Below are 23,758 nucleotides of genomic sequence, written 5' to 3' on the forward strand. Positions count from 1 at the left end.
GCTGCCCCTGTGCCCCCACCCAGCACATCCTCCCAGGGTGCCCCCAGCCTGACCCACTGCTCCACTCACAGTTCTCGAAGTAGAATCTGTGGAAATCCATCCCTTCCACCAGGTTACCCAGAGCTTCAGGCTCAAAGGAGGTCAGACCTGGGTCGCAGATCTTCCTGAGGGGCAGACACAGGTAAGCAGGGCCCTCTGTGCCCACCCTTCCTATCTCCCCGCTCCCTGTGCAGCGGCAGAGAGCCACCCGGCTGCCTGACTCACGCATAGGCCTCGAAATCGCCGTTGTTGACAGCTTCAATGAGCTGCTCCGTGATCTTGATGACCTCCTGCTTCCGTGCTGTGGAGACAGGGCCCACCCAGTGACCCGAGGCCCACCCCAAGCAGCCCAGCCCTCAGCCCTACTGCCTCTCCTCTCCAGGAGGGTCCCTGAAGCCTGGAGCTGGCCCCAAACCTAAGGCTGCCAAGGGAGGCCATGTTTCCAGGTCCAGTGACCTTCTTCTGTCTGTCTGAAATAAAACATCTCTAAATAACCAAAATACCTCAGCCACGGTACAGAACGTCTGCAAGATGCAGAAAGCCAGGCCCAGCCTGCCCTGGGCCCTGCAGCTGTGACCCTGTGACCAGCCTTCCTGGCTGTTGCTCTCGTGATCCTTCCAGTGTCCAACTCTTCAGGGGAACCTGGTAAGGGCTGGTTTGTGAAGCAGGGAGGGCCTTGGGGGCTGCAGGGTGCAGGGGTCCAGGCCAAGTGGAGAGCAGAGCCTGTAGACTCATGCCTTCTCCAGAAGCCCTGGGCTGCCAGCTGGCTTCCAGCCGTCTCTGTCTCTGCCTGGGTGCAGTCCCACCTGCATGCCAGCCCTTCAAACTGTGCCTCCAGCCTCTTCCAGGCCATGCCCACTTGGCCTCTGCTGTGGACAGGCCAACCCCCAGGGTGCTCGCCTGGGGACCCCCACTGTCTCTTTAAGTAGTTTATTTTCATGCAGAGTATTTTAAAGAAATGAAAGAAACAGAATTGCTGATTCAAATCTGTACAACGTTCATAGCAGCTTCAGACAGTTTGAGAAAGGACACCTGAATCACCCTGGCACATGCTCCCCTGAAACGTTCCTTCTCACGCTCCCTGGAGAGTCCCGTCCAACAAGGTTTTCAAACACTCTGGGCAGAAATGTGCACACTGATGCACATGTGCATGCACACACAGGACATGTGGTTTCTATAGCAGTGATGTGCTGGTGGCAGAGCCCAGGCTTGGTGCACCGGGCAGCTCCTAGGAGCTCTGCACCAGATCCTTGCTGGGTCCTGGCCATACCTGCTGCTCCTGCCTGTGTGTGGCCCCCATGGCTGTCCCCACTCCCTAGTAGCGTGCTGGGACCAGCTCTGCACAGCCACAGGCAACCAGGCCCTTCACACTGCAGCAGCCAGGGCTGCTGGGAGTGGAGCACCGTGAGCTGATCCTTGAACTGAATTACCATGGCGTGACTGCTGAGTCTAGAAAGGGTGCCCCTGGTACTTCAAACTCATGCCCACGGCCTCTGTAGCCCTGCCAGCAACCCCTCCTGCAAGCACTGCTGGCTGCCAGGGTCTCCCATCCAGATATCCACTTGGAAGGTGGACCAAGTCCATGTGCAGGATGTTGCTCTCTGCACACCGGGAGCCTGGGTTGCCTCGCACAGACTGGACAGTGACAGCAGAGGGGCTCAAGACACCTGAGGGGTTGGGTGCATGCATGCATGTGGGTAATACATGGAAGGGTGGGCCCACAGGCGTGTGCAGGCTTCCCCTGTCCCGAGAAGATCCTCACACCGGACCCAGATGCACTTCTGCTCTGGTCCAGTTCCTGTGTCTTGTGGAACTCTCAGGGTTTGTTCCAGGTACCCCCACGCACACCTGGGGGGCTTCAGCAGCACCCGAGCCCATCCTGACCCAGGGAGTGCCCTGCCTGTGGGTCGCCCCCCCGCACCACCTGGCCAGGCTCTCTCCTCTCAGGGACTGCCCTCATCCCACCCTCTCCGTTTTCTGCCTGGGTAGTTCCCAGCTCTGAGTGCCTGTTCTCCCTGGGGACCTCATCCACACCCTCCCGTTCACCGTTCCCTTTGTGGAGGTGGCCTCCAGCTTCAGGTTCCACTAACCCCAGTGCAGCCCAGCTCCCGACACCTCCCCCAGGGCCATCGCTCACCAGGACCTCACCACCTCCCTCCTGCGGCCCCCTGGAAGCTCCCACTCCTGCCTGGATTTACTGCTGGCCCCAGGAGCCAAGGGGCAGTCTGAGCGGGTCCACAGGTCTTGACCCCACCTCACCTTCACTGAGGGCACAGGCTGCCCCTACCCCACATGCCCTCAGCTGATAGCCTTGCCATGGAGCGAGTGCCTTCTGTTTTGTCTCCAGGGACTGACTGCACTGTCGCCCTAGCTGTGGTGAGTGACTTCCACTTAATGAAGTGATGCTGAGTGACTATGGGGTCGCGGCCCCAGCCAGCGGGCTCCAACCCATCTACACACTACGACAGCTGGCAGGCACACTCCTGGGAAAGCAGGCGTCCCATCACCCACCCAGAGCAGCTCACTGGTTAGCCCTCCAGGCTGGCAGAGGCAACCCTGGTCCCAGAGTTGGAGCGTGGAGACACGCAGCTCAAGCACAGAGCCCCTGAGGCTCGCTGAGCCAGCTCCCTTCTCCTGGCTGACCCGACCAGGCCTTCACCTGCAGACCCCCCAGCACAAGGAACCAGGAGACTGGGGTCTTGGGAGGGCATGTGCAGAAACAAGGACCCCACTCTACAGGGGAGCCAGGCAGGGAGCACCCTTGCCCTCAGCCCCAGCACACTCAGCCATCCTATCACCCATGGTCTCCACCTCCCCAGTCAAGCTCAGGGCAGACTCCTAAAGGGATGGGCCTGTGTTGCAGCCCCCAAGGTTAGCCTGGGCACCCAGTGCCCACCACAGGCCTGTTCTAGGAGCCTAGGGTCTTGTTGCATGTGGCCCCCTTGGGAACACTCACCCTGTCTACAAGCCTCAGCTTCATCTGTGAAGCCAGGGGCCATGAGTGTCTCGGAGATGGTGACATGGAGGCCTCTACCCTCAGTCAAGACATACGGGGTTCTGGCCACCCCACAGCCCCACTGTACATCTGTGCCCTCACCAGCAGAACCCTGGTCTGTCTTGCAACTGTCCTCCCATCCCCAGAGGCCCCCACACTTCCCTCACCCGTGGGCTAAGGCAGGAGCTGCCCATGCCCTCCTGGGTCCTTGAGCCTGCAGGCTGCAGCCCCCTGCCCTACCCTGGGCCCAGGCCTGGCCGCCAGGGATGGGCACGGGGCAGTGCCCCAAGAACTTACCCAGCCACTCCCCCGCCATGCCAGGCCCTGCTGCAGCGTCTCCAGTGCACCTCAGTGCCACCCCTGCCCGTGTTCCCCGCACCCTGCAGCCCTGGGGTGTTATCCATCCCTGTAAGCGATACTGAAGGGCAGGCGGCAGGCAGGCTGGAGCAGCTGGCTGCTCCCCGCCCTGGAGGCACCGCGGCCCAGTGCAGGCCACCACAGACTGGGTTTCTCTGCTCTCCCACCCCAAGCACCACCATGTGAGAGAATTGCTCCTGCACCCTCAACCCCAGGGCAGGGCTTGACCCCAGACTCAACCCTGCTGCCTCGTCACTGCCGCCCTCGGCCACGCCTGGTCGCCACCATAGCAGAAACTCATGGTGGGGAGGACCAGCCTCCCACTCTGCGGACACATCTCTGGTTCTCTCCCCATGTGTTCACACTGGGCATCTGCACACCCAAGTCCCCCAGCCCCTTTTTGGCCCCCAGGCTGGTCCCTTCCCAGAGCAAGGGGCAGCACACTGCCGTCGGGTCTCAACACCCCCTGAGCTCCCAGAACAGCCAGAAGGGCCTCACAGTGCTACTTACACGGGGCAGGCAGGGGGCCTGGGGAAGCCGGAGACAGGCAGGGGCGGGGGCCCTGGGCTTCCGGAGTCCCCGAGCCCCTCCTCACCGTGTTCAGGGTGTCAGAGATCCTGGGGGCTGGGGTGGAACAGACGAGACGTGAACATGAGACAGGTGGGGGGCAGGTGGGGGTACAGGGTAGGTGGGGGAGCACAGGCAGGCTGGGGGCAGGTGGGGGCAGGCACGGGGTCATGCATGAGAGAGAACCTACGGGCTGATGAGCCAATCAGAGGGGTGAAGGGGTCATGAGGGGACATAGGGCGTCATGTGGGAATGGGGACTTGGAGAAGTATGTGGGGGAGGAGGGACACCAGGGGACGTGGGACCTGGGGAGTTGGGAGGACAGAGAAGGCATGAGGGATTTGGGGAGATGGGGGACATGGGGGATGGAAGGACATGAAGAACAGAGGGGTGTTGGGGTAACAGAGGGGATGGAGGACATGGAGGGTAGGGGGCACAGAAGGAATGGGGGATGGGGATGGAGGGACAGAGGGGATGGGGTACCTAGGAGGACAGAGAAGGAGAGAGGGATTTGGGGATGTGGAAGACAGAGGGAGATTGTGGGGCATGGGGCACAGAGTTGGAGGTACCTGGGGGGACAGGGAGGACAGAGGGTCAGGGGTGGGGGACCTGGGGTCCCCCAGGTGGTGGGCACCTCCCCCTGCCTATCCAGGTGGGAAGCTGCATGGCACCTGGCCCCCAGGGGAGGGAAGCAGCTCAGCATGGCCAGGCCTGGAAGCGCTTGCAGGGCTGAAGGACCTAATGGAAGGTGCACCGGGGAGGCCCAAGGTGGGTGGGCAGGCTCTCTGGAACAGCTCCTTATCTGAAGCTCCCTGGACCCTGGCTGGGCACTTGCTTGGTGCGGGGCCCCCTGAAGTCAGTGTGATGCCTGAGCGAGATGGGGAGCAAGGCCAGGGCCTGCTCAGCAGAGGCGGCAGGCCTGGGGGTACTACTTACACTGGGTGGATGGGGGGGCCCTCAGCTTCTGGGGTCCCTGAGCCCCTCACGGAGCTCTGGATGTCAGAGATTCTGGGGGCCGGGGCAGACATAGGCAGACCCATGAGGTGACGTGGGCAGGAGGAGCACTGCAAGGCCCCTGGCTCCCACTCAGGGCCTGTCTCTGCAGCAGAAAGCCCCCAGACTGAGGCTGGAGGGAAGCCTGAGCCAGGAGCCAGAGCAGGACGGTGGGCCGGGCAGCCCCCATAAACCAGTGAAGAGGCCCACATGGATGGGGGGCTGGAGGGGCACCAGCTGGAGCCCAAGCTCAGCTGGCCCTTGGCTCTGGAGCACTCCTAAGAGGCTTTAGGCCTTGGAGGGGACCCCCGCAGCAGCAGAGGCCCGACTACTCACACAGGGCAGGCAGGGGGTACTAGGAGCCAGAGCCGGGCAGGGTGGGGGGGCCTTCTGCTTCTGGGGTCCCCCAACCTCTCCTCATGGAGCTCAGGATGTCAGGGACCCTGGCGACTAGGGTGGACAGACAAGACATGAATGGGAGATAGGGCAGGACAGGACAAGGGGGTTGAGCTGGAGAGCCCCACGCTGACGACAGCTCCAGGCCACCCCGAGACCACACAGAGTTGGGGCCTCCTGGGTTGGCGTCAGCTCTGTGCAAGCCCAGGGCTGCATGGTCACATCAAGGCTAGGCAGGCTGGGTGTGAGCAGGCATGAGTGTGTGCCCACTGGGGTCTTTCAGCATCTGACCGTGCTTGAGGCACCTGCCTGGCTGGCTGGCAAGGCCACTCAGGTGTCCTCCCGCCCTCGCCAGCCAGACCCAGCAATGTCCTCCCACCCTTGCCCAGCCACCCATAGGGATGTCGGAGTTCGGTGAGGCTGGGCTGGCAGGCAGGTCCTCTCCCACAGGCCCTGCAGGCTTAGCCATCTCGGGCTCCCACACAGCCCCAGTGTGGGCAGAGCCGCACCACCAGGGCTCAGAGCGGTGTGGGTGGCCCCCGTGCTGGTGGCTCCAGCCTGAGTCAGGGGAGGCACGGGAATGTCCAGGGGCTAAAGCCCTGTGTTCACCTCTGCTCTGGGGCGTGGGAGTGCTCAGGACATGCACGCATCCCTCAGGCAACACTCCAGCCCTTGTGTACCCATGTGTGTGGCCAGGAGCTTGGGCAGCCCCATGGGGGGCTGGGTGAAGGGGCACCAGGCCTCCCTGGGAAGGCTGAGAAAGCAGAGAACCAAGGAGGGGCCCTATGGGGCAAGGGCCAGGCCAGCAACTCAGTGTGGACAGAGCACCCCCTTGTCAGACACCTGCCAGGCAGAGTCCCAAGTTAAAAGAACTTTAAGAGACTAATTCAACCACGAACTCAGTCCCCACAGGGGACTGGGCACTTGGCTCCCAGAGCCAGCAGGGAACAATGTGGAGAGCTAGCCCAACAGCCACTTGGACACCGGCTGTCAGTGCTCCAGTGGGACTGTGGCCAGACACACCCCGAGGTAGGCGCCAGCCTCTTCGTCCCTGCTCCCAGACACAGGCCTGCACAGGGGTCGCCTGCTGCAACAGCCACCAGGAATGGCACGTACCTTTGGTATCTTCGTCCTCTATGGTGGTGTGGGTGCTATCAGACGACTCCTGGGGACACAAGGGGTAGTGCATCAAGGCAGGGCCCGGGGGGCCCCAGCCCTGGAAACCACAGGGGTCACCACCCCAAGGGCCAAGCCACCTACATCCCCAGAGGCAAGGGCCCTGACTTCGCCTTCTCCCCACAAGACAGGACAGTGGAAAGACGTGCTCAGACAACTCTAACAAGAGAGGAAAGTGGGCTTTTGAAATCCCAAGGTGCCTGGTGTCTCCAACCCACTGCAAAGCTCCAAAGAGGCCTGCTTGTTCCTCAGAAGGAATATTAATAGGTCCCCAAGATCCCTCTGGCCAATGAAGTCTGGGTTGGTCCCTGGTTGTGGCCGGTGGCTAGGCTGTGGGGGTTCTTTTAGGAGCCCAGGCCCAGTGGCAGTCTGGCTGCAGGCCTGGGTGGAGTGAGTGCTCCTAGAAACGGCTCAGCTGCCCAGCCATCCGCCCACCAGTCCAGGGAGCCAGCCCCTTCCCTGCCCCAGGGTACGCCACTAATGGGACGGGAGCTGAGGCCAGAGCACACAGGAGGAGTGGGTGCCAGCAGGGCGAGCAGTAGGCAGGTCCTGGGGGCCTGTGCCCCCTGCCTAGCCCACGTAGGCCCTGCACTCGGCTGCCATGTGGGCCTGGCCATGGCCAGGTAAGGATGGAGAGCACAGAAGGCAGCTAGGAGGGTCCGGAGAAGTGGACCTGCTCTCGACATCGGGAGCCCAGCTTCCAAGTCTGTGGTGGCCTTGGTACAACTGAGCCTCCAAGGGCAGCTGCCCGCAGGCTTAAAGGTGGGGCTCTGTCCTTTCTGAGGAGGGGTCACTGCACTCCTGCCCCACCCCCAACCTGGCACTAATGCTTCCCAGCGTCAACATCCCAGATGTCCCAGGCTGGGGTTTGCGTCCCGCCTGAGCAGAAACTCCCAAGAGGTGGCTGGGCACACCAGTACCTTGACCCCATCCACGGGGTTATGAATGACGGTGGTCTGAGGCTCCTGAGGAGAAGGATGCACAGAGGCAGTGAGCAGAGGGCACCCAGCCAGCCCAGCCACAGCGCCAGGCACCAAGAGCAGAGGTGACAGCAGGAGCAGAGCGGGGGAGCAAGGACAGGGCAGCTATCTGCCAGGCATGCAGGCCCTGCCCACAGGGGACAGCGCCAGGAAGCCCTCACCACCCTTTGGTGCCCAGGCCCCTGCCTGTGGTGGAAGCCATGGGGCACACATGAGATGGATGGAGTCCAAGATGGGGCTGGCTGTGAGACCAGCATGTGGGACCCTCCCCTCCTGGGCCAGCCCAACCCCAAGAGCTGGATGGCCACAAGGCCAGCCCAACCTTACCATGGGGGATCTGGGGCAGGTTCCCAGAAGCAGGGCCTGGGTCCTGCTGGGACACCAAGAATGTGTTCAGTGAACCAACAAGCCCCTACCTCTAGGGTGGGCTGCTCTACATGGGCCACCATAGGCACATGGCATCTGGGAGAGGAGGGTCAGAACCCACCAGCTACAGCCTGCATTGTCAGCTGGGGGTTCCACTGGATAGGACCTCCCAGGCAAGGGCCAGAGCCAGTAGGACCCTCTGAACTCCTGTCTGCTTGACATTCTGCTGCAGGGAGCTCCTGCATCCCCCCTCTCTGGGAAGCCATAGGCCAGCACAGCCATTCAAGGTGCCTCTCCACCACCCACTGCAGGCTGCTAGGCCATCACCAGGGAGACCACCAAGGGCTCTGGGTCTTTCTCCAGATGACTGAGCAGGCTCAGAAGCTAAGACCAGGCCTCCCATCTTCCTGGGGAGAAGCCGAAGCCCCCAGCTCACATGGTGGGGGCCCTGCTGCCTGGCCTGCCTCTCCCCTTGCAGAGCCAGCTGGGGCTCTGGGCCGGCCTGCTGCAAGTGGAGTTGAGGGTGGCGCAATGGGTACTGGGTCTGGGCCTCACTGACCCGTGGAGGTCTCTGGCTGCCAACCCACAAGTGAGCACAGCAGGAGGCAGGCCCCATCCCTGCCCCCAAGAGGGGCTCCCAGCCCAGTCCCAAGAGGGCCTGAAGGGGCCAAGCATCATCCTCAAAGACAGGCTGGAGGCTGGACCCCACCCTCACCCAGCCTCCCAGCAGTGGGCTGCCACATGGCTGGGTGAGGAGCCAGGTAGCAGGGGCCATGGGGCTCAGTACCAGGGCGGCTGGAGGAAGTGTCCCCTTGGGGCTGGTGGCAGCTGTACTGTTTTTGGTGCTATTCGTCTGGGGCTGCAGAGACAGAAAGAGGCGCTGTTTTAGGGGAGAATGGGGGCCACCCCACTCCCTGGGCCTGGCTCCAGGAGGGCCTCGTGTGGGGCAGAGCTGCAGGCTCCGGCTGCGCCTCACCTTGGCTCCATCTGCTTTCTTGTTGAGCAAACTCTTGGCTGCTGCATCAGGAGGAAACAGGCATTGTGAGTGAGTGGCCCAAGCCCAGCTGCCACAGCCCACCCCCTGCATGAGACAGCTTTGGGGGCCTGCAAGGTGCTGGGTTTCCCCAAGAGCAGGACCCGAGGCAGGGGTGGCTTCTGTGCCCTGTAGGGAACAGAGAGGGTCTGTGCCCAGTTCTGAGCAGGGCCAGCCTAGGGGGACCCAGCAGGGCTACCAGAGGACCTTGGTCCCCAGGACAGGCCCTTCCCCTGGCCACACTCCATAGCCATGGGGGACCCAAGACTTCACCTCCCACCTGGGGCTCTCAGCTTGTGGGCGGCATGCAGGCTCTGCCAAAGGCCATGGGGCCCCATGTCAGGGTGGTGGGCATCCTCTGTGGTCCTCCATGTTCTCCAGAGGCAGGTGGCAGTTGGCCACCCACACAGGGTGGGGCTTGGCCACTCCCAGGCCTGCACCATGGTCTTGGGGCCATTTCTGGCCTTCTTCAGGCAGTACTGGTTGGGCCAGCACAAGCCTCTCTGCCCACCCCCAAGGCACCTGGGCTCTGACGAGGTCAGCAGGCAACGCAGGTGGGGAGGGACCAAAGAGGCCACATGCACCCAGGCTCCCGCCGCCCTGGGGCCCCAGACCCAGCAGGTGACCTCCGCCTCCAGGACAGCCTGGCTCTGCCTCCCCATCTGCATGAGCCTGTCTGCCACCTGGCCTGCCACACACCCCCAGTCCCTGGGCCCAAGTGCCAGCGTTCTCCACAGCAGCTTGGGTTGGTTTTAATTACAGGCTGCAGAACAGAAAGAAGTCAGCTTACCTCACAGAAAAGGAAAGGTGAGAAGAGGAAAGAAGAAAGAGAAAACAAGATTGGTGTTGGTCAGGAAGAGAGCAAGTCGGGGCCTGGTCGCAGGTCCTGCCCGCTTGCCCCGCCCACGTTCCAGAGCAAAGCAGTGCCCCAAGGCATGTTAGAGAAGCAGCCAGGGGCAAGGCCAGGAAGGAAGTGCTCCAAAGGCGGATGCCAGACCTGAGTACGGTTGGCCGGCTCTTGCTCAGGGTGGTGCACAGTGGGCCTGGCTGGGACCTGTCCTGGGAGCATCCCTGGAGGCTGCTCACCAGACAGACCCCCGAGATGCACAGCGTGGTCCCCCGGCCAGAACATCACACCAATCTCCTGAGACAGACTCAGGGTGGGCTGCTCCTCTGTTCGACAGCCCCCCTGTCCCAGGGGACCCTGATGGGGGTGCAGTGGGGGTGGGTCCCCCACCACTGGGCCACCGCCTGCTGTCCACCTTCCTCCCTGTCCAGGTGCCCATCGCCACTCTGGCTCTACACAGAGATGCGTGTGGCTGCTCTGGCCAGAGGGCTTTGCGGGGCAGTTTTGGTTCCCAGCCTTCCTCTGCCCCAGGCATCAATCTCCCTCCCACAGGCAGAGGTCAACCAGAAGCCTGGCTTGGGCCCACCCTGTCCAGTGGGCTCACCCCGGGAGCACTGCAGCATCCATGAGCGAAGGGGCCGTGGCCCCCCTCCCTTGTACCCCATGCCTGCCCACTTTGCATTTCATCCTCCCAGGGTGTGGCCCCTCCCGGTGCAGCCAGACTCCGGACCACGCATGACGCAGGGGCACCCTAGCCCTTGAGGCATCCCAGGACCTGGGCCGCCACCTCAGTGTCATGTCCCACTCCCCCCTGCAGGGACCCTGAGACTCCCCTGGTAGCAGCCACAGTCTGCCTCCCTGAAACCATGGGGGGCCAGGCCAGGCCTGCAGGTGCGGGGCTCTCAGGCCTTTCTCCTGCCAGTGCGGCTCCCCACCTCCCCGCTGACCTTGCTGCTCTGCCCCTCCCCGTGCCCAGCACATAGGAGCACCCCACTCCTCTGCCACACTGGGGGAGAGCCTCCTCCCAGAGGCCAGGAGGAAAGAGGCACCCAGCGTGTCTTGGAGGCAGCAACGTAGGCAAGCAAGGTGACCCCACCCCAATCGAAGATGGGCAGCCTGGTGGGTGGCAGGCCTGCTGACTCCAACATGGAAATAGTGCTAGTCTGAGGCTCAGCCAGGGTGGCCCAGCAAGCTAGTGGAGATGGAGTCAGCTCTGCCCATCTGCCCTGGGTCAGCCTGTGTGGGAGCAGTTGGAGGCCTCCAGCTAGTCCTTCCTGGGTTTAAGCCCCTCATTCTATTAAACCCAAATTCCAGACCACATTTCTCAGGATGGTAATGGTTCTGCTCCCTAACAAATGCCCCTCTGGGACTCAGATGGCCACCCGGTGGCCCAGGCTCCAGGATGCCCGCTCTGCTTAGGAGCCCCCAACCAGCACCTGCTCGTCCAGGCGCAGTGTGGACACTCGGCGGTGCCTGTCCCAAACACACTCCTGGCCCCATGCTTCCTGGAAATTCCTGTCTCTGTCCTGGACTAACTCCAGAATGCTGACTCCTGTCTACACTGGCAGGCAAAGGCGCAGGGGTTCCCCTTGTTTTCTCAAGTCAAATGTGTTTTCTGCAGCAGGAATCAAGGTGAGCTGAGCAGGTGCCCCAGGCCCCTGGGAGACAAGCAGAGGCCTCGTGTGCACCCCCACCAGGGATCCTCAGGGCCAGGCCATTGGTGCCATCCCACTGTTCCCCCCCGTGTCCTCTATGTGAAGAGAAAGGAGGACCCAACGAGGGCACTTTGATGAACTGCAATATCTCTCAAGACACCTGGTTTTCCGCTGGCCAAGGAGCTGGAGGCCATTATCCATGGAGAAGTGATGGCCTCAGAACTGAGACCCCTGTCCAACGCACAGGCAGGTCCCTCAGCCCATGAGGCCCACCCTTGTCTTCATCCCCTAGCTGGTCATCCAGAGACAGCCATGCAGGGGCTCCATCCACATGCGCTGGCTGCCCCCCAGGACACAGCAGCCCTGGTGCCCCGGGTAAGCCAACATGCATGTGGTCTCATGCACTGTCCACTTGCAGGCAGGCGGCATCGCAGTGGGAGCCCCCAGCAGAGTGGCTCAGAGGCTGCCTCGCTTGCTGTCTCTGGGCAGAGGGACTTTGCCAAAAGGCCAACATCATCATCCCCTGACCTCCCTGCTGCTCCAGAAAGCGACGTCGATCCAGGACAGCCCTTGGGGGCCTGCTGGGCATGCCCACTGGGATGCTTGGGGGCTGCTAGTCCTCTGAGGGTCTGGCCCAGGTCGCACTGGGTGTGCAGGAGCTAACAGGGCCTCCTGGGAGGTCTGACCCTCACCAGTGGAGGAGTAGGTTGGGAGGTGGTGAGGGAACCTCACAGGAAGAGCCAAGAGGGGGCCTCCAAAGTCATTCATGGACCAGCCAGGCCCCCGTCCTGGGGCACACAGGGCAGACATGCTCGTGTTGGCCCTGGCCCAGACCACCAGCTCCATGTGAGTGACAGGGATCGTAGAGGGTCCCTGGGGGCTGTACCAGGCTGGGGGCGGGTGGGGCGCCGAGCAGGCTCTCACAGGGAAGGGTCTCTACCTCATGACACTCTCCCTGAGGCCCTCCACTCAGAAAGAACATGGACCTCCAGCAGCAGCCCCAAGGCTTCATGTGGGTGGGCAAGGTCATTCTGAAGGGGACTTGTGGGGGACAAATGAGGACAGCCTCAGGGCAGAGGGCTCTGAACAGAGGGTCTCCTGACCCCAGACTCGGGGCCAGGACCAGACGGTTCAGTCAAACATGTGGGGTGAGATGTGGCTTAGGGGTCACCTGGACTGGGCCCCTTTAAGAGCAGTGGGGCTACTCGCTGCCCTCAGTGTGAGCTCTGTGGGCCGTGTCCACGGCGGGAGCAGGGGCTCCCAGGCCTCTGGGGCGGCCGCGTGCAGTGAGGGCAGCTATGCCGACAGGCGGGACGTGAGTCCAGAACTTCTACCTTGTTCCACCAGCCCCATGGTGGTGCCGGAGGCCGCCGTGGACATTGTGGCCGGAGCGGTGGTCTGTCTGCCCACTGTTAGCACCAGGTTAGAGATGAGGGGAGGGGCAGCCGAGATGAGGGGTGGGCGAGGAAAGGGAAGAGAAGAGACAAAGGAAGCAGAAGAAGATTAGAGTTAAAGTCTAGGTGGCGGATGGTTCCAGAACCCCTTTTGCAGGAGAGTGAGAACGAGATGGAAACAGATCAACATGTGAGCGTTTGCCTCCTTTCTCTCTAGAGAACCCCAGAGGAGTCCAGGGCGGCGTGTGTGCAGTGTGACAGCATGCCCGTCCCAGGCAGCAGTGTCACAGCAGAGTACAGACGGTGCTGGACGCAAGCAGACAGGACGTGGCACAGACGCTCCCACGCTGCGGCGCAGGCCACAGACAAGCCACAGGACGAGAGGTGCCGGCGACAGGCCTCCCAACGCGGCCTCAGACCCCCAGCCCACCCGCCCTCAGTGAGCCAGCAGGCGGCCACCGTCGTGTCCGGATCTCCACCAAGAGGCTCCGGACCCTCCTCTCACCTCCACAAACAAAACGGTGCTCAGAGGACTCAGGACAACGAGGCCACAGAGGTGCCAATCACGCCTGGACAGACACACAGAGCTGCAGCCTGGACAGTGGGCAGCTCAGACACGGGGCATCCGGCGAGGACAGACGCAAAACACAGGGCCGGGGCGTGTGCCAGGTGGGCCGGGGTGGGCCCTGGGCATGGTGGTTCAGCCGCCGGGCACCTACGGGTCTCCAAGGGCTGGCGATGGGGGAGGGGCCAGGTGGTGAAATGGGGGCGGGTGGCTGGTGGGGTCACTCATGAGCCTGCTCCTCCTGCAGAAGGCTGTTCTCACCTGAGAAATTTCGTGTGGCCAGCATGGTGGTGAGGATCGCGCCCTGGGAAGAGACACACAGCTGAGGCCAGGGCTGCTGGCCCCCAGCAGACCCCTGTCTGGACCTCTGCAGGTGAGCGCCTGGCCCGAGTAGGGCCACAGCCTTAAAGAGACTAGGGTTCTGCAGGCTCGGCAGCTGTGCCAAGACCAACCACCCACGTCTGGATGAATACAGTGCAGGACCTGGGCCTGGACCTGGGTTGCCCGCCCACCCTCTCCTCCGGGGCTCACCTCTCCCTGTGGCCCCCTCCCTGACAGGCACATCCACATGTGCTCTTGGCCTGGAGCACCCAGGCTGGCCTGCACCACAGGTATGCTGTGGGGAGACCATCGAGGGGCCCACGGGCCAGGCTGGGCCTCCCTGTGCAGCCTGCCTCCCTCCCGGCCTCCCCTACCTGCCAGACATCAGTGGTGGGCTATTCCTCCACCCAAACCTTCCCCTGGCCGGCCGCAAGCCTCCCAACCCACAGATGTGCTCTCTAGAGACAGTGTGGCTGTCAAGGGGTGCCTTTGGCCCCAGGGGCCCAGGCGCACAGTCCTGAGAACACCTCAAGGGGCAGGGTGCTAGGCAGCTGGGGGACTGCCTTGCGGCTGGAGGCTGGGCTCTTGCCTGGGCACCCCTGGTGGTGTTGCTGTGGGCATACTTGGTCTACCTGCCCCATCTAGGCTGGGACAGTGCCCACACACAGCTGCTCCCCGAGGGGCCTGGTGGGTGCAGGTGCAGGCAGCCTACCTTGAGCTTTCTCCGGGCGTTGAACTTCTTCAGACACTCCACAGTCTCCTGTCTGTGCATCATGGAGGCCACTGTGGAGCGTTGCTGTGGGGAAAGGGGCCGTCACACACTGCAGGGACCCTGAGGGCCCTCAGCTTTGTTCCTGAGAAGTCTTGAAAGAGGGAGGTTGGAATAACCTCAGGGCAGCAGGGACCACCCACCACCCACACCCCACACTTGCAGGACTCCCCCCACCCCGAGCCCCTTCCTCCCAGGCCCAAGGCCATGCAAACCCACTAGTGTGTCCCCAGCCACAGGCTACCAACATCCAGGAGACAAGGGACCATCTACACAAGGGGCCCCAGCCCTAGGGTCAACTCGCTGGGGGAGGTCCAAGGCTTCGGCAACTTACGCAGACCCACGGGTGCTTCAGTGCCTCATGTGCTGTGATTCGCTTGGCTGGGTTGATGGTCAACATCTGGTTGATGAGGTTTTTAGCTTCAGGAGTAACCGTGTCCCACTCAGGGGATGGGAACTAGAAGCCAGGGCACAAAGGGTCTGAAGCTGCCTCCCCAGGCAGAAGCCAGAGACCTCCCAGGGGCCTTCCCCGGCCAGCTCCCAGCCCACCTCCCAGGCTGGGGGGCTCAGGTGCCCAGCACTCACGTCGTAGGCTCCAGCCTTGATCTGCTGGTACAGCTTGTGCTGGTCCTCATCCCAGAAGGGGGGGTAGCCCACAAGCAGGATATACAGGATCACCCCTGGGGGGGCAAGAGCAAGGGCCTCACACTGCTGCCCGCAACCCCTCAGCCCAGTCCCACAGACCCCGGCCATCCTGCATCCAAGGAGCACAAGCCACATGCCAGTCACTGCACACTGCCACCTGGTGTCCAGTGTGTGAGGCCTGGTGGGGGTCAGATGCCCAGCTCTGGGACCCTAATCCAGTTCCTTAGTGAAGGTGGGGGCCCCTGCCTGAAGCCAGCAAGCCGAGTAAGGTCACTGGGGTCCACGAGCATCCCCCAAAAGCCAGCATCAGCAATGGTCACCATTCGGAGACCCTCATGTTGGCAGACCAGCATGCCCCCCATCACCCTGCTTCACAGGAAGGCCCCCTCTGGGGAAGACCCCCACCAAGGGACAACCCCACCATGCACCTGCTGCCCTACTGGCTCAGACCCCTCTGCTGAGCTCAGGGTGGGCTCGGATGTCGGGCTTCTCAGCAGCAGGGGCACGCTGACAAGTCTAACCTGGGTGGGGAGGGGCTCCTGGCTCCCAGAGGCAGTGCCGGGTGAATCTGGCCCAGAGCGGGCTGTGCCAGCACGGCACCCTCCACACTGCCCCTTGGCCCACCCCACCCTGCACACCAGCCTCACCACATGCCCAGATGTCCACTGGCTTGCCGTATGCCTCCTTTCGCAGGACCTCTGGGGACAGGTAGCCTGGCGTGCCAGCAAACCCTGGCGAGGAAAGAGGGCAGCGTGAAGTACCACAGGCGGGTGACTCCCTGCCCTGCTCCCCTGCTGCCCAGCAGGGCACTCACCAAACCACGCCTGCTGGTCCCCCTGCACCTCAATAGCCAGACCGAAGTCTGCCAGCTTCACCGCGGCTCCTTTGCACTTGCTGGCCAAAAGCAGGTTCTCAGGCTTCAGGGGTGGTGACCGACCAGAGAGCATGTGGTATACATCGGAGATGTCATAGTGGCGGGGCAAAACAGAGGTTTTCAGACACGGGTTCCCAGGCCTGACCTCGCCCCATGGGTGTCCCCCCCGCACAGCTGACACCCTGTGGGGCCCCTCACCTTCGGCGCACTGCAGAGTCACGGTCCCCTGGGCCTGCACCCTACAGCCCTACAGCCCTGGGGACACAGACAGGAGCTCTAGCCCTACAGGCTTGCAAAGCACCAGCTCGGATCCCTCACACCCAGGAACAGTGAACTTGGGGTGCTAGGAAGCTCACCCCACAAGCCCTGGCATGCTTTGCTCTCTGCAATTCAGGCCGCTCAGAGGCACGATGTGGGGTTACCTGCTGGGAGCCCAGGCCCTCCCTATGGGGCAGCAGCCCCCAGTGGGCAAAGAGGAGCCACCAGGTGGGCTCCAGGGTGGGGGAAGGGGCCTGTGCCGATGCCCACAGCAGGGAATGTTCCCTGACATACCCCCTCCATAGGGAGCAGGACCCCTGCTCCCAGGAAGGACATTTGCCCCAAGGGCCAGGGGTCCCTGTGCACTGGGTGCCTCCCAGTGCTCACGCTGAGGGACTTGCTCACCCTTGATCACCAGTAGCTCCCAGGACCCTTGGCACCCTCCCCAGGCCAGCCTCCTGAAACCACACTGCCTCTCTAGTGCCCCTGGGTAGACCAACCCTGCCAAACAGACCCCATTAACACTGTTTGCAAACCCTACAGGTCAGGATGGGCCAGGAGGCCTCAGATTCAGAACACATGCCAGGCTGCACACAGCAACGGGGCTTCTCCCGGCCCCACGGGGCTGGGGTGCAAGGCTCTGCCCGGTGTCACATGCAGGGGACGCGCAGCCCTGCATGCCCAGCACAGACTGGAGGCCCCTGACATTTTGGTTTTACCAGTGTGACTGGGGCAGGTAGCCGCAGCCTCCCCACACACCCACATCAACAGTCCTGAAATAGGGGGCCTGACCCGACCTCAGGCCAGACACCTCCTCCCCAGAGGGAAGGAACGGGCACCCCTTCCCCAGGAGTACAAAATTGCCCTGTGCAGGAAGGCTGGAGGCCCACGGGGGCCACTCAGCAGCCCCTCTGCTCTCCCCACCTTGGCTGAGAGCAACCCCCTGCTGCTCTTGGGGGGCTGTCTTTGCAAGATGCTGGGTCCTCTCCAGAAAAGGGAGGGCAGCCTGCCCCAACCCCACGCAGGAGGTGCCGGGCAGCTTCCTTCTCAGCAAGGACCCTGTGGCCGCCCGTCACACCTGGGTGGGGACGACCTGCCTCTATGCCTTGGCCTCAGTGAGCTATGAATTGTGGGGTCCAGGAGCAAGGTGGGGACGGTGCTCCTCTGCAGCCCCTCCTCCCAGAGGCCCCTGAGTGAGGCCAATTCAGACAAGACACAGTGACAGAGGGCTGGACACACAGGACAGGAGGATGAGGGAGGCCACAAGAGGCATGCAGAGGGAGGCAGTGGCCTGACAGGCATAGAAGAGGGTCCTGGGCCTGCTCCTGGAGGGACACTGTCCCACACACGCTGGATGGCCCCAAGAAGGAGTGGCCACCTGCAGCCTTGGAGAAGACCGAAGTCCGAGAAAGGACAGGAGGGAGGGGAGGTAGAGAGGAGCTGGTGGGAAGAGAGGAGGCAAGGGAGGGCTGCTGTCCCTCCCAAGGCCCTTCCCCGGGCCGAGCACAGGGCCGCAGTACTTGGCGAAAGGGCTGGAAGTTTGCAAAGATCGGTGAGCCTGGCATTCAGCCCCTTCCCCTGGGCAGCAGCCCCACCTGCCTCCACATCACCTGCCCCCTGCTGGGTCTGCATCTCAGTGAGCCCCGCGTGGCATGCACTGCCCCCTCAATGGGAGGCATTGGGAAGGACACCGCAGACACACACACACGTGCACCTTCATGTGCATACACATGTACAGGAAGCACATGTGCACACACAGGCATGCACACATACACATGCCCACACGTGCCCATACATGTGTGCTCCTGTCCACACAAGCACATGCTTGCACGTGCACACGTCCCACCATGCACACAGTGTCTCCTGGAACTCGCACTGACTGGCTAGGCCTCTTTTACATGCAGGTATAGGTACAGCCACCTGGCACAGCAGAGTGTGGGACTCACCTTAAGGTCCCTGTGCACGACCCCCATTTGGTGGCAATGAAGAACAGCCTCCAGGATCTGCTGGATGCAGTGACTGTGGCAAACAGCGGGGGCATTAGTGCAGGTGGCCCCACGGGGTGGGTGGGTGCAAAGCAGGGTGTGTATGGCATGGGTGGGGTTCCCTGGCTGTGGGGGCCACCAGGAGGGAATCAAGGTGGTGCCGGCCAAGTGGGAGAAGAGACGCTGGCTGGGATGGCCCCTGGGCTCCCATCCTATGCTGTAGGTCAACACAAGGCAAAGCCAGGCCCCTCTGCCTGCCAGCCCCCTGGCCAGGCCCTCAGAGGCACCCCAGCCCAGGCTCATGCTGACCAAGCCTGGCCTGGAGCTACGCGCCCTGTGGAAGGAAGGCCAGGGCTGAGCCTGCCCTGTAAGGCAGGCTGGAGGGGGGCCAGGCCAGGAGTGGGCAAGGGAGAGGGTGGGCTGGTGCCCCAGTGTGGGGTCCACCTGCTCGAGGCACAGGTAATGCTGCAGCCATTGTGTTACCTCACTGTAATAAAAGTCAGTGTCCACACTGGCAGCAGCTGCCACACCAGACAGCTCAGGTTCCTAGCAGCCCTGCGGTCCTGGAAGCTCTCCAGCGAGGGGCACCACTCGGGGCCAAGCCAGGGGACTCCTTCCAGGTGGGGGAGAAGTCCTGGGCCTCCCTGGATGGGACTGGCTGGAGGAAGTGCTCCTGGCTCCCTCAGGCACACCACGCTGTGACTCCCCACACACCAGCCCCACATGCCCCCAGCCCAGGGGCACTCAAGATGCTGTGGCCTGAGCCTGCCCCCCCCACTAGGGCGCCCCAGGTACCCAGACAGGTTCCAACTGCCCCCAGAGCCAGGCACAGCTCGGGTCCCGCACCACCCTTGCAGCACTGCCAGTCCCTGGAGACAGGAGGGCCACAGGCCACCCAGAGCCCACTGCCCAGGGTCTCCATCATACTCCTCGGGGGCAGGGGAGTGGCAGGCAGACTCTCTCGGGACCCCTGCCATGCCTGGACCCTGTGGGGTGAGCGAGGTGTGCTGTCAGGGTGCACTTTGTTCCATAAGGGCAAACGCAGAGGGCTGGGGGACCAGCCTTCTCCCCCAAGCATCCCTAGCTACCTGCACAGAGCCCAGGACTAGACCAGGAGTCCCCATAGGGACGGCTTCTTGTGGGCTGTGGGGCCAGGAGCTGGGTGGTCCCCCAACCTTCCACAGCCCTGAGGGTTAGAACCACAGACCCCACGCCCATGCCCTGGGGCCTCCCAGCCCCTCCCCTGGCTCCCTCCTGCCTGACCCACTCCAGAGCCTCCTACGGTGCCCTCATCTGCCTAGAGCAGTCCTTTGTGGTCCTCATCCCCATCCTTGTGTCCCCAGCCCCCCGTTACTGCAGCCACAGGCTCAGCCCCTGCCAGCTGGCCAGCCACTGCAAGCTCATTTAGGGGCCTTGTCCTGGGAAGCTTTCAGATCAGCAAAGGCCCTGGGTAGGGGCAGAGGCCAGGTGAAGCCCCAGGGACTTGCCATTCCCGGTGAAAAGCTGCCAGCTGCAAATGGTGCTCAGCTCAGAATCCCCAGCACCCACAGGGGCCTGCACGACTCCAGGAGACCAGCCCTTCCTGCTGCAGCCAGACCCTGGTTCTGCCCCAGGGGCACATCCGTGTGCCCTGCTCTTTCTTCAGTATGTCAGCAGCCCTCAGAGCCCACAGGCTGGGCCTCTGGCTGCTCCAGAGCCCCGGAGTGGCCTGGCTCCAACCCCAAACCTGCTGACTCCACTGTAGATTTGGGTTCAGCTTTGTCTTCTGTCTGCTCACTTGTGACCTCTCCTCAGCTCCGGTCCTGAAGGACGCCCTCCACTCTCCACGTCGGGAGTGCTGAGGCACCCATGTCATGCAGCAGCCATGGCCTCTGTGTGGTGCCTGGGCAGCTTCCATCTTTGCACTGGACTATGGAGCCCTGCTGGCTCTGTCCTGTCCACTGTGTCCTTGGCCCACTTTGCAGGACGATGTTCCACAAACTGTGGGACCCATGGATCCATCACCACAGTACCAACGTTCCACTCAGGGGGGTAGGATGCGCTCCCGTATCCCTGTCCCCTCCTGGGGCTGCAGGGCCCAAATCAGCACCAGAGTGCACCAGGGATGCCAGCCAGCACCTACCCTGCAAACTGCAGACATCAGGCCCTGCAGCTCTGATGGCAGACCCACCCACCATATGGCAGGCCATGCAAGCCAGGCTTTGCGGCCAGCCTGACTTCCGCTAACTTTACCCCCAAGAGCTCACAGAACCTGCCAGCTAAGCAGACCATGTTCCCCAAGACAAAGCTACTAGGCACCCACTAGTGTGGCAGCGCTGGCCTGTCTCCAGAACCACGTGGGGACCAATGCTGTGGCCACAGTAGCACGGGACAGCCACCTGCCAGAAAGCAGCCCATCAGACACCCCGTCCTCCAGGACCACTGCCATCTGAGACGTGGCCAGTCACAAGGGCCTGCCTGCCGTCTGCCCTCTGCTCACACTGTACAGACTTCCTCATGGGGCCTTTTTCATGTTCTGAACAATCTGGAAGTCACTTCTGCAGTCAGGAACTGTCCCCATGCGACCATTCCAGATGCTGGCTGGGTCCTGGGTCATGTTGTCTTGGTTCTGTCTGAGGGCACCTCAGAAGTGGCCCCCCTCCTGGGACAACCAGATTCTCACTGGGCCCCTTTAGCTATCTCTCAAGAGCCACGTCACTTTTTAGGGTTTTAAAATGTCTTGAACTTTGCTTTCCCAGGTTTGAAAAAAGATCTCTCCAATCCCCCGAGACTCTACAGTAAAGGTCTGCTTCCTAAGAGCCTCTCAGGCTCCTGGTGAAAAGGGCTCAGAACGCACGTCGTGCCTCGCTTCATCTTCTCTGGAGATGTGACACATCGGAAAACCATGCTCAGCTCTGAGCAGCACGGCCCTGGACAGGCCCCCAGGAGGACCACTGATTCCCAGCCAGGCAGCACCCGCCCCCACCAGACGCCCTTCAGTGGAGGGTCCCTGCAAATGAAATCAAGGCCACTATCCTCCGGTCATGAGAGTGAGCCTCCCGCGCACGCCACAGTTCCCACGTGGGCATCCACGCCAGGCCTGGAGGCCAACCACTAGCACAAAGGTCAAGTGCAGGACATCTCCAACTGGGTCCAAGTCTCCTCGGAAAAGACAGCCTGAGACACACAGGTTTCATCAGTTGGGACAGCCAGGGGTGGGGTGGGGGCTGCTCAAAAGGCCCCTCATTCCCTCTCACCCCTCCTCACAGCCTGGCAATGACAAGGTAGAGTTTGTGACAGGACACCAGGCATGTGGATGGGCCCACGCCCAGAGTCCCATCCCCCCCTGGGCCAGGCCCACTGGGCTCCTCAGGCCAGGGGAGCTCTCCACCACAGAGTTCCCAGGAAGGGTCCGGATGCCTGCCCTTGGGAGTGCAGGGTTAGGGCCGGGGCAGCCTGGGGGCAGGCTGGAGGGGGTCAGAACCCTACGGCAGTTCCTGGCTCCACCAGGACCCGCTCACCCTTCACAGGCTGTAGCTGAAGGGCAACATTGCCTGTGGGCACAGGAGCAAGTTGGAAAAGCTACTTCAAAAAATAACGTTCATTTTCTTAATTAGTAAAGTAATATGTATTCATTAAAGAAAATTTAAAAATAAACAAAGATACAAAAATTAAAAAGCACCTGTAACTCCACCTGGAGAGGGCCACTCCCCCTCTTTCAGGCGTGTCTCCTTGTGCAGTGCAGGCAGGGGTGAGATGCACTGTCAAAAGCGGCATCCTGTCAGGACCACGGTGGCATCTGGCCCCAAGCACGGGCATTGGCAGGTCATGGTGGCCTGCCCTTCAGGGGAGGCGTCCTGCCATTCCCCTGCAGCCACTCTGCACCTCAGCAGCCATCAGTCCTGCTCATGCCTGGGAACAGCGGCCCCTGCAGGAGGAGCTGCCCCGCCTAGAGGAGCAGAGCTCCCGACGCTGGGACCCCGGCTGCCTGATGGGCACCTGAGATAGCCCCAGGCATCTTCCCAGTGCGGGACCCTCTGAGGTGGCCTTGGCCGGAGGCCATGGAAAGGGGTTTCCATCCCGTCCTTCGGAAGCCCTGCGAGCTCACGCCTCCATGAAGACAGCAGCCCAGTGGTGTCCTCTGTGGCACCTGGACAGATGCCCCATGGCGGGGAAGCCACCCACAACCCCACTCTGCTCCCCACCCCCATCACCCTGAGGACAGACCCCTGTGGGGGCTCCCACCCCAAGATGCTGAGAGCCTGGGCCACTCTGACTCGGCCACAGCCCTGCACTGGTGACGCCGGAGCTGCCCAGCTCAGAGAGCTCCCAGCATAGGGGCGCGCTCAGCGGGCGGGCAGACCGCCACCCCACATTCAGCAGGACATGCGCAGGAGCAGAGGCGTGGGTGGGCACAGGGAGAGGGGAGGCGCAGGACGGCGCAGGCAGCACACCCACCTGGCATCGGCCTCACTGTAGTACTCTCGGGCCACAATGTCCTCAAAGAGCTCCCCACCAGTGACCCTGCGGGCAAAGCAGACAGGGGTCACAGCTTCTGGAGACCCCGCCCCCCAACCCCTCTGCCAGCTTCTGCATGTCATCACCAGTGTCACCCCCAGGCTACCACCACCTCAGCCCCATAGCCACTGTCCCCTGGGACCAACAACTCACCCAGGGACACATGTGGCACCCTTACACTGAGCCTCACGCCTACTCCAAGGCCTTGGCACTGCTCAGAAAACAGGCAAAGCTCCTAGGACTTGCTGAGCAGCCCTGTTGACCCTGGCCCAAGGTGCTATCTAGACATCTGCTCTCCCCTCACATGCCCGGGAGTGGTGGCCTGGCACAGAGCAGTGAAGCCGGCCCTGTGCCCTGACCTGGCCACCCTGGTGGGCAAGGCCATTAGGGGTTCGTGCCAAGACCCTGGTCAGTGAGTGGCCTTCAGGTCGGAATGGACCCCCAGGGCAGGAGCTACTGTACTTGGACGGCCTCTGGGGACCCAGGACATACAGGCACCGAGGGGCACATGGGCACTTACAGGGAAGCAAGGGCCAGGATGGAAGGGGAAGCAAGCAGGGGTGAGGAGCAGGCACACAGGGGGCAGGGAGAGGCGGCCTTAGTCAAGCCCTCACCCACCTCGGCTCTGAGCCCGCCAGTGACTCCATCTGGGGCTACCCACTCTGAGGCATCCAGAGCCCCCCTGCCCATGTCTTGTGAGGACCCCAAGGGGCTGCCCTCTGAGCCCCCTCAGCCCTACGCTGGCCACTGTCCTCTCTGTTCCCATCAGTTTTCAAAGGTGGGGCTTGGGTTGGCCTGATTTTTGTGTCCAGCAACACAGCCAAGTTGGCCCATGGCAGGGACAACCACAGGGGTGACACTGCCAAGCAGGTGGCCCTGGCACATGTGGGCTCTTAGTGTTGGAGAAACACAAAAACGAGGATGTGCTGGATGGTAGCCTGTCCCTGCTCTAGCCAGACGCTTGCCCTGTGATCCTGTTGGACACATTCAGGGTCTTACTTTGCCACTGGAGGAGGCTAAGCCTCAGTGCAGGTAGGCAGAAATGG

At 62.4% G+C, this 23,758-nt stretch overlaps 1 protein-coding gene across 10 annotated transcripts in view; it reads right to left on the reverse strand.

The window, feature by feature from the left end:
* CAMK2B (calcium/calmodulin dependent protein kinase II beta) overlaps positions 1–23,758 on the reverse strand; it is an 80,749-nt gene that overhangs the window by 1,934 nt on the left and 55,057 nt on the right. Inside the window, exons 5-20 of one of the 10 annotated variants that reach the window (XM_036910261.2) lie at positions 22,653–22,718; positions 18,177–18,249; positions 15,913–16,015; positions 15,746–15,829; positions 15,039–15,133; positions 14,788–14,910; positions 14,397–14,480; positions 13,625–13,667; positions 12,739–12,813; positions 8,846–8,886; positions 8,657–8,728; positions 7,444–7,488; positions 6,464–6,512; positions 3,902–4,015; positions 265–340; positions 70–164 (exon numbers count right to left, since the gene is read on the reverse strand). In XM_036910261.2, coding sequence (XP_036766156.1) covers positions 70–164; positions 265–340; positions 3,902–4,015; positions 6,464–6,512; positions 7,444–7,488; positions 8,657–8,728; positions 8,846–8,886; positions 12,739–12,813; positions 13,625–13,667; positions 14,397–14,480; positions 14,788–14,910; positions 15,039–15,133; positions 15,746–15,829; positions 15,913–16,015; positions 18,177–18,249; positions 22,653–22,718 — 1,238 coding nt within the window. Of the gene's footprint in view, positions 1–69; positions 165–264; positions 341–3,901; positions 4,016–5,287; positions 5,402–6,463; positions 6,513–7,443; positions 7,489–8,656; positions 8,729–8,845; positions 8,887–12,738; positions 12,814–13,624; positions 13,668–14,396; positions 14,481–14,787; positions 14,911–15,038; positions 15,134–15,745; positions 15,830–15,912; positions 16,016–18,176; positions 18,250–22,652; positions 22,719–23,758 lie in introns of those variants that run through there. The other 9 variants (XM_036910262.2, XM_036910265.2, XM_036910263.2 and 6 more) reach the window with 9 other exon arrangements.

The sequence above is a fragment of the Manis pentadactyla genome, chromosome 7 (genome assembly GCF_030020395.1).
Source record: "Manis pentadactyla isolate mManPen7 chromosome 7, mManPen7.hap1, whole genome shotgun sequence".
Classification (NCBI taxonomy): Eukaryota; Metazoa; Chordata; class Mammalia; order Pholidota; family Manidae; genus Manis; species Manis pentadactyla.